General features: G+C 40.3%; 1 protein-coding gene across 1 annotated transcript in view; it reads right to left on the reverse strand.

Annotated features, from left to right (window-relative positions):
• Positions 1–9,418, reverse strand: part of tox3 (TOX high mobility group box family member 3) — a 43,108-nt gene extending 33,690 nt beyond the window's left edge. The window contains exon 1 of the mRNA XM_079664892.1: positions 8,858–9,418. Within this exon, the coding sequence (XP_079521018.1) occupies positions 8,858–8,959 (102 nt within the window). The 5' untranslated portion in view covers positions 8,960–9,418. The remainder of the gene's footprint in view (positions 1–8,857) is intronic.
• Between the last annotated feature and the right edge of the window lie 1,327 nt (positions 9,419–10,745).

Here is a 10,745-nt window from a genome sequence, read left to right on the forward strand (position 1 = left end):
TTCCCTCCGGGACGTCACGGTACAGCGAGACCATCCTCCATCAGTCCAATGTGTGGTGAACTTGATATCATCATGAACTTGAATTACGGCGAGAAAGAAAAAGTATATATGCCAGAGAATATCAGTGTAATGCATTTATATAAAATATCCAATCAAACTGTGGCACTGTGTGGCAGGGAGAGATGGCAGTTTTCCAATTATGGGAGACTATTAAAGCTCATTTAGTGGGGGGGGCTGGGTTTATAGCCTGCAGTATTATTGCTATGGTAGAGTTACTGCTGAGATAGACATTAACATTATCCAACTGCCACAGAGAGACTCTGAAAAGTATCTAGAAGACACACATCTGACCAGCGTGTACGAGCATGAAGTCAAGTCAAATATTACAAAACAGTGTTTGTAGGCAGCACATGTTTCTACATCTTTTTAAAACGATGGGTTTTAAAGTGGCGCTTACATGTTTTGTTGTGTTATAAACAGGTTGTATTTGGAGTTTGCATTTCTTGAACTCCAACGTGCCAGTTCAAATACAACTTTTATTGACCCCCATTGTTTAAGCTCTTTGTTCAACGGGTCGGAGGGATATTTGCACACCTGCTACTATTGTCAGTCCCTTTAGTGCAACCTGGTAACACGCTGCATTATTGGAATGTCACGTAGGAGGGGGGGAGTGGATTAATCACACTGCGTAAGATGTAATACAATACACACCTGCAGCCCATTCACCTCTAATGAGAAATATATTCCTACTCAACCTAACACACGAACAATGGCTGGAACAGTGACTTGTATATTTCTATGAGTATCGGCTGCTTTAGTTGGAATGGTCACAGCTAAATTAGAGGAGAGACAGAAATCGTACACCAAGTGAGAGCCCAGTCTGCTCTGATTGGTTAGCTAGCAGGCTCTGTTGTGATTGGTTAGAGATGTCCCGCCCCTTAGCCACTTGCAATGTGCTAGCAAATAGAAGCGTGAGTGTTACAGTAGTGATGTCACTATGTTATAGAAGTAACAAGGAGGCGTTGTGTTGGAGAGACACTTTGGGATTTTAGCCTTTGAAGACCATTTCAAATTCACAAAAACCTAAATAACATAACTCCAAAAGGCGTAATAAGGCCTCGTTAATATTTATACTTCTTCAATTTGATATTCTCCATTAAACTGATTGGACACTAGTTAAAGTGAAAAGCAGTTACAGCTATAGAGGAGAAGTCTAACATATAGATTTTTACTAGTCCGTCCTAGAAAATATCAGAAAATAGACGGAGGACATTCGGTGGGCTTTGCTCCCTCAAAAGAGCTTAGGAGAAGGTTTAAATAAAGCCAGTTAAGTTAAAAGGAAAACAGCTCAACATGTTTTGATACAGTCCGTGAGCCCAATAAGAGAATTGGACATTAGATCTATGAAACATAGAATTGCTGCCTTTCTGGAAAGCTTTAAAAATGAATGTGACGTAAAGGTGGGGTAGGTAATTCACTTCAGAAACACTTGTTGTTATATTCCATGGAATGCTCTTAAAGGTGGGTAAGTTTGAGAAACCGGCTCGAGAAGAGTTTGACAATAAATCCATAAAAAAAAGTCATCTGTGGAAGCCGTGGCGCTGTAAAAAGCACGACCAATCATCTGAGCCGGCTAAAATAACTGGATGGCCTACCTGCCTGTCAGCCTTCCATCTGTGCACCAACTTATTTGTCATGTGTGTCTTCGTGTGTTGGAGGAGGGGCTCTGTAAGGAAGTCTGAAGCAAGAGGCAGATTTTTTCCGGTTGTGTATTTTCAAATTCTAGCGCACTCGAGCTGGTTTCTCCATTCTTACCCACCCTACCTTTAACAGCAAGAGCTAACCACTAAAGGGACACGGCTCTTATTGAATCAGTCGACCAGAAGTGATTGACTGGTCCTTTTGAAAAATGCTTAATTCATGGTAAAGGCAGTTTTCTGTGGCACGGGGAGTTTTCCCTTCCTTTTAATAAGTCAGCAAGGTTGAGAGAGGCTGTCAAAGGTGTAGTGAGGCAAAACCAGATTAAAACAGTTCATCATGGTGGAAAATATCTTGTGGGGGCCTTGCTTTGATTGAAAGGGAACCAGTATTTACACAAACATAAGGAGACTCCTTCAAACTCCAACAGGAAGTTATTCTACCTTTGACCTCAGCAGATTGACTATTTTTCATGTCAGTGACACATATACAACTTGGCAACACTTGAGTAAGTGTAGTGCTTTTGGTACTCGAGTGAAGAGGTATCTCAGTCAAGATCATCCAATCCTAAAACTCGATCCCTCACTGACCTTGAATCTGTCATCTACACGTCTTTGAGAGAAGGAAGGAGGTAAGGGTAACAACTTTCTCATCAAGGATGCTTTTGTGGGGTAAGCTTTCATTGCGTTGTGTATCTCCTTACAAACTATTTTGGATTTTTATTTCGTGCTATAATGGTTTAATCACCGTAAAAATAAATGAAATTGATATTATTACTGTGCCAAGTTTCAGTTGCAGCATACTGATGCGAAAAATAATTAATATCTCCAAGAAAGGTTGTTATAAGACAATAGGCACATTTTCCTTTGAGCAGCAGGTGGGAATTTAAGGATCAGAAAGAGCTAATGTTGCTTTACAGGACATTTAAGTAACCATACATCCCTTTATGCACACTGTAACAAAACAAGTCCTTCATGACTTTGAATATCGAAACAAAAATGTTTTCCTCAGGCAGTTACATGGTTTGATGGATGATGTAGTGATGCTCATGCTCAAAACCTAATAACAAGTGTGCCTCTCCTGCGGATTCACCCTCCCTGCATCACCGCAATAGATGTTTCTGCAACAGCCATGCAGCTACAAATAGACTTTCACTCACCAGTGTTAATCCTGAAGGATAAACGTAAAAGTATACACAAATGGTTTTCCTACTGTGTAAATACATCCAACATGTAAGCATGGATTATTGACTGGGTTTACACTGGAGCTCCAATTTGTCTCTGGTCATGAGATCACAACCTGAGGCCAGCTCCCGTACAGCGAGATGTTCTTAGTCAGGACACGTGATGCCCTCTGGGTCCACAAGCCACCGGTTTAGAAACAACTTAAGAGTGTGAGGTCTGCGTAAATGAACCACGCTGAGTAATGCACACGGCGCTGTAATGAAGTGGATTTATGAGCAGTGATGGCAGGATTACAGAAGGTCTTTACGAGTGTTGATCTGGGTAATGGTCTATGTCTGTCTAAGATTTTTAGAGCCTTTCTCATATTCACCTCGTAAACAAAGCAGACAAACCTGGTCTTGTGTTTCCTACAGGTTCCTACTGCGACTCAGCTCATCAGAGTATACTGGGATGACAAGCTATAATGAACAGAAACAAACTCAAAGGCATTGAAGTTGTTTGCAGCGAGTGCCATGTGTCAACATCTCAACGTGATCAACAAAATAAAGAGAGTGACAGCTGCTATAATGTGGTGTCACAGGACTCAGAAGCTATTAGGCTCATAGTTTTATACAAAGCTGCTACAGCTCAAGTTTAACTTGCTTTTTCAGTCAAGCACTTAAAAGTCCGTTTTCATATAAATGATATAGCTTCCCATAAATATGTCTGTATTGCTATTGCATCAGTGTGTGCTATCATCAGCTTTCTTGAGTGTTAGGAAGTAGAGAGCTGTGCATTAACAAAACGATAACATCTGCCCTGTGGAGACGTACGTGTGTGTAGAGCAGTTTGTCAGACAGAGCCTTCATTCTTAGAGGCGGGAACTACAAGTACAGTGTGTCTTCGAGCAGGCGGACTTAAAATAACACCGTCTAATCTCAGTGGTAAAATTAGGTGTTTAATAAATCTGTTGAGCCACATCTCCTGACAAGCTACAATTAAAAGACTCTGCGAAACACATCAGCTATTCACTTCTAGGACATTTAAACATTTAACACGCACCTTGAAGTCATATCAATCATCTGCCCAGTTTGACAAAGCAGACAGCCTCTAATGTTACACTCCCACCACCCCAACACACACACACATTTAAAGCTGTGTTTGGATATGTTTAGAATGTGTGTGATGAAATGGCACCAGCTGTGTACACTGGAGGGATGCACAAGCCCCCCTGGTTGAGCGGAGAGTTAACCCCTTCCCTCCCCATGAAGCATGGAGGGCAGCAAAGACAAAAGAGGCCTGGCCTGCTGTGGACACAATGAGAGGTTATTGCCCTGGGGTCTGTTGCTGGAGAAGTAAAGTACTTCCCTAATACCCCCCCCCCCAGTTGTTTAAAATCTTTGTCGTTTTAGTTTCCCTACATATGCATGGGTCAGCAGGGCCCACATGAACCATGAGCAAGGCTTCTGTTTCACCTACACCACTTTTTACAGGCTCAATAAAATCTGCTGATAATTGCAGCTCCAGGCCAACATTATCATGTCAAGTCTTACAGTCTGAACAACTTCCCTAATGATTGTTTTTACAGCACAGTTGGTCTTTCATATCATAGGGGAGTGGATGATAAAAACACAAAGGACATGGTAAATCACTTCCTGCCTTATCTGTGTTCTGTTTGAAAAGTTAGCAGCAATAGAGGATGTGTCTTGTTATAAAGAACTTGAAGTTCAGTTAAAATCATCTATAAGACTTTACTGCTACTTAAATACCACAGAAGAGCATCTTGTGCATTTGCTTACAACACCAGCGACCAAGCTATTAACCATTCTGATGTATAACTTAGTCAATAATAATTAGAACCGCAATCTGATTTCAGGAGCTTCCCACAACAGCATGGCCAACATATAAGTGTTGTAATGGAGGACTCTGCCACTAGAGAGTCGTTACTATATATTTATGCATTGAATTGCTAATACACAGAAAATGGTCACCATAAACACTAATAAATATTAGGCAACATTTCATGAAAATAAGGAATACAGTTTGAATTCAAATTAAGTTTGTTGGTTGAAATGCTTTACTAACAAACGGTTTAAAGGTGGGGTAGGTAATTCACTTCAGAAACACTTTTTGTTATATTCCATGGAATGCTCTTAACATCCCGATAGTAATGAATATATTAAATGCTTTGATAATAAATACACACAAAAATATCATCTGTGGAAGCCGTGACGCTGTAAAAAGCACGACCAATCATCTGAGCCGGCTCGGCTAAAGTAACTGGATGGCCTACCTGCCTGTCAGCCTTCCATCTGGGCACAAACTTATCTCGTGCCCTCATTGGTCATGTGCACGTACGTGTGTGTTGGAGGAGGGGCTCTGTAAGGAAGTCTGAAGGAAGGGGCAGATTTTTTTCGGCTGCGTACTTTCAAATTCTAGCTCACTTTCACTCAAACTGGTTTCTCCATTCTTACCTACCCTACCTTTAAAAGGTCCAATTGCTCAGCATCAACAATAATACAGTCGGGGATATTTGATGAAGTCTGTGTGCACCTTTCCATCTACTTCTTATTGCTACTATACGTTTAATAAAAAGCTTTGTGTCTATGTTTGTCTGTATGTTTCTGCCACAGTGCCATACAAATAGTAAGATGTCTCAGTGGGGCTGGTATTAGTTTAGCAAATAAACCTCATGTGTTAGCACTGGTGCAGGTGAAGAGTTTGTATTAACATCTGCTGGTAGTTTAAGTCCCTCTGTGCCTGGAGGTAATGAAAGTCCACACTATATGGTAACTGTATCTGAAACATTATTAAACCGTAAGGAAAAAAAGACCAGATGGCTATAAATATAGGAACCATTCAAATCAATCACATTTGACTTTTACAAATACCAAAAGCAGTCGAATCCAAACAGCCTCTTGTCTTTGGTCGATGCTGAGGAGCTTGCCCAGAAAAACCACATAACTCAAAATGTCTCGCATCGCTGGCAACCGCGTAATAAGAAATTGAACAAATGAAGATGAACTCATTGAGTTTTCTAACGTTAATAGGGAGCTATTTTATGTTTTACTGACTAGTGCCAGGTGTTCTTAACATGAGCCAAAGAGCCAGTAAAACAGAGAGTCATTATGAAAGATAAAACTGAGAACAATGTAACTTTAATTAACAACCAATGAGTAAAAGTATGAGCATTGGCAGGTGTGGCCTTTAGCATTTCTGATAATTGTCATAAGTAAAGCTAAGAGAAACAGCCCTTACTGAACTGTTAAAAACTCTCCGAAATAGACCTTCACAATTGCTGTAAGGGGACTTTTATAAACGGATCTGTGATTAATTATATCAGATTATAACAAATGTGTTTTATGAGTTTATTTTGAGAGTATTATTCATCCGTGTGAAGTTGTGGCATGTTTCTCTTCAGCACTGCTGTTTCTCTCTCATCTCTGTGCCAAAAACAGACTGCTTCATTAGTCATGACTGCAGCACCTAATTAAGTTTGTGCCACTCGTTTGGATTTTTTCTGTACATTTAAAAGAATCTCTGATGTTTCAAAGTGCCTCTGGGCCCTTCTGTCTCTGTTGTCATTAAAATTGAACATTTTCTGTGCCAGCGTTTTGACAGGGTATTGCCTGTTTTTCAAATCAAAACTATGAATCTAAAGAAAGTTTTGCTGCTAGCAAAAGGTGCTGTGACAGCCTATAAATAGATTAAAACAAGCAATACTTCAGTTCTGCAGGACTTTTAAGCATGCCATACCTCTTGAATGACTATCAGATCTGCGTTGAGCTACCTTTCAGCGAGTTCACTCAAATAAATTGGAGGCTTATTTGAAAGATGCATGCAAAAGAGCCTATTTGTTCACCATGGAGAGGCATTGTAATTAGCATGAAATACATGCGTTGTACTCTCCTCTCTCTCTCTCTCCAACAACACTGGTGGAGATACTGGATAAGCACCTTCCCACCACCCTCCCTCTTTCTCTCTCTGCCTCCTTTTGCATTGTGGCCAATTACTGTTACAGATGGAAAAATTCACTTGACCTGGGGAATTTATGAGCAGGAATAAAATCGCACTTGGACTCTTACACCAATCCAAAGCAAAGGAGTTAACATTTCTCAGGGCTGATGAAGACATGATGAAATTGGGCACATATGACAACTTGGCCAGATGACAAAGAGCTGATGAAACAGTGAGACAAACCTAGTAACTGTTTAGAGCAGCATCAGATTGCATGGGCGAATAATTTGGGAGCGGATGGTGTGTGTGTGAGAGAGAGAGAGAGAGAGAGAGAGAGAGAGAGAGAGAGAGAGAGAGAGAGAGAGAGAGAGAGAGAGAGAGAGAGTGTGAGTGAGTGAGTCAGTCAGTGAGTGAGTGAGTGAGTGAGTGAGTGAGTGAGTGAGAGAGAGAGAGAAGGGGTGGGGGATGTTGAGGCTAGCAACGTTTAAACTTTGTAAAAACAGCACGCTGCATTAGTGTCATTAGTCTGTCAAAGTGATGTTCCCTGTTGCTGGGTCAAGCTCCTGATGGATTGTGGGTCAAAAGGTTCAAGTGTAACATCACTGTGAAAAATACCTCAAACTATCCTCTGTGTTTTTACATAACCTCCGCCTCATGCTAATAAACTTGTAATACCTCAGCAATGGTATTATTAAAGAGCTAATTGTATACACGTGTAGGAAATAGGGGTGAGAATCAACAGAGGCTAGACATGTCGATATTATCAGGATTTTAAAAATGTTGCAATAACATATTTGTGAAAAAAAAAAATGTCAACTGCAAATTAACAGATCGCCAACATCTGTTTTATCTAAGAAAGTTAAGTTTTATGAGCATTTACGTTTTCTTTCTTTCATTTCTCGATCTTTGATTTGCACAGCTTCCTGCCAACACTGCTGACCTCATCAGAAAAAACTCCATCTAGTGGACTTTAATGCTACCAAAACATGCAATTTATATTTGCAATCTTAATCATTTTTATCATAAACAGAGTGATACTTGAGATCTGTATATCAATAGAATATGCTAGACAAAAATATCGCGATACAATTCTTTCCCCCACCCCTTAGCAGGAAAGTGAATTCACGTAAACAATGCAGCAAATAGGCTGTGTGCCCTTGGAAAGAGTAGATACAACTGTGTAATACATTATGTGGCTGCCTTATAGTATCATTGTCTGAGGGGTTTAGTGATGCCATGTTTTAGATAAGTGCACAGCACAGCGCAAAACTGACAATGGATGCATTCATGCTGAACAGATAGAAGTGTGCTGTCTATTTCCCTTTCTGTATGTTTGAGTTTATATGTGTAGCTTTAAAGTTCATTCAGTACTACTGAATTAACTTTAAAGCTACACATATATCCAAGCATTAAAACAGCAACCCTGCTGTGCTGAAGCTACTTAAAATCTCTAAATAAAGTTGTAAAAGTAAAAAGGCAATAAATTACAGAAGTAGCTTACTAAAATGCCAAAGGGTAAGTGTTTGCACAACATGGTATTCAATGCATCCTGTTGAGGGTCTTGTAACAGGCTCCCAGTGCAGCAGAGCAGAGTACTCATTTGACACTTGATCCACAGTATCTCACTTGCATCACATTCTAATGCATACTGTGTGTAGAGTGCTAATGCAATGATCCATCACTGATGTCTAGGAACATGTAACTGTATAGCCAACAGCGCCAATGACTGAGGATCACGTCTCTGGTGAGAGTTTAGCAGTGTTGCCGGTATGAGCCACTTATACACTTGTTTTTACCTCTCATTCCCATTACTAATGCACAACAGCAAAGTTTGTGGCAGGAGAGGGAAGAATGAATTAAGCAACTCCAGCAACAGACATGATTAGTGGCTGAAGTCAAGAGGAAACAAGTGGATGTAGCTGAGAAATTAAAATGTCATTATTCAAATGTTTACTCATTAAGCCCGGAGTTACGGTAGTGTTCCTGCACAAGCATGGACACACAACACAAAACTAGACTACAGCACACTGCTTTCTCACCTTATTGAAGTTGTAGTAGCCCAAACAGTGGGAAAAATCCATGTTTGGTGGTTCTCCTGGAATAGAATTCCCACCAGCCGTCGGATAAAACCGTACATCCATGGTGTGTTAGGGAGCCGCGCAGCTGTAGCCTACTCTGCCCGGAGAGCAATGTGTTTCTGCCGCTTACAATCCCAGCGCACACAGAGACACGGAGAAACTGACCCAAGCTTGGTTGGGGTGACTAAACACTGCGGTGGTGGGGGTAAAGTTTGAATATTCCTCTTCTACACCTGGTTCAGCCGCTTCATCTCTGAGGTTGGAGCCTGATAAGCTGTCCGTCAAGCAGCAGCAGAGGCTGTGTGTTCATGCATTTACACACAGCTGCTGCTGTATACAAAGAAGCCACGAGACCGGCGACTGCGCGCGTGGGCCCACCTCCTTTTCCTCCCCCTTTGCTTAGAGGCAGGAACAAGAAAAATGTAACAAAGTGGCTCAGCACCAAGTAACTCCTGCACGTCAAAACAGAACAGAAAGGTGTCCGTATCCTCCGCAGAACTTTATTTCTCCAACTTAGAAAACTAGTTGGTGAAGCAGTTTGATTGCAGAGTAGCTAGCTGCTAAACACTCACTGTACTGGAGGGTTTGTACAACAAGCTAAACACCACTTCACAGATGGTATAATTAGTGATATGATGTAGTACACAAGTGTTGGAGTTCAGCCCTCGGCTCTGCCTCTGGTAGTGATGATGAACAAAATGTGTGAACACCACAGCCACTCCCCAAACACACTAAGCCACTCCCATGAAAACGCTGCATTTAAGTCCATGTGACATGTTAGCATATGATGATTGTAATTACAGGGGTCTCTTTTTGTGTGTATGTGAATGTGCATTTTGTTATTTTAACCAACATTCCCACATCATTATTTAATGTGGTTTCTCTGAGCAAGTTGAAGTGACACCAGTCTATGTCAGTGGAAATTAAATTACATAATGTATTTTAAAGTATTATACATGTCAACAAATACTATGCCTCATATTCACTGACATGCTGTATCCGACACTGTTCATTCGTACATTTGTTTAGAATTCCCATTTCCACATATCATATAGTATTACAGTATACAGTATGTACTCTATTGTATAGTATTTAATTCTACATTCAGTTTTATCTTATTCTAATTTAAATGTACATACTTTTCTTATTCCTGCAACTTACTTTAAACATTATGTCTATTGCAATATATGTTGCACCATTTTATGTATTTTGCTTTTATGTTAATCTTACTGATTTGCATTGCAAAAAGTCTGCTCTATCTATTGTGCATATGGAAAATAAAGCTTGTGAATACTCTGAGACCTATGATGCAATACTTTTTGGGTTGTACACCTTATTTAAATGTCCTTCTTCAGCATACTGCAATTTGTACGGTTCTATTGCACTAAAACAGAGACTTGATGATAGCTATCTAGCATCGTCACAGCCCAGTGGTGTGTCTGAACCACAAACCTTTGTTCTGTTGTTTACTTCCAGTCTTCCTCTTGTTTATGTATATTGAATTGAAGTCATAGATCTCCAAAATCAACGAGACATTTTCAACATGTACAGACGCGTCTTCACCTCAAGACAAACTCACGGCTGTTCTCCTTTATTCACGTCTTGATTACTTTCACCACCGTCTAAATTCACATCATGTTCTGCTTGGATATATTATTAGTTCCAGACTAAATGAGGTTCTTAAAGTCATGAAATCAGTACATTTCTCCGAAGCCTATTTCTATATTTCTTTATGTCCAGGTCCAGTGTTTAAATACATATGCAGGACAGAAGCAATTTCATGGTAACCAACTTCAAGAAAGTTATTAAGTACACTTGCTCTTTCATTTACAGTGTTTGCACTCTTACT

This window comes from Notothenia rossii (genome assembly GCF_949606895.1).
Source record: "Notothenia rossii genome assembly, chromosome: 2".
Classification (NCBI taxonomy): Eukaryota; Metazoa; Chordata; class Actinopteri; order Perciformes; family Nototheniidae; genus Notothenia; species Notothenia rossii.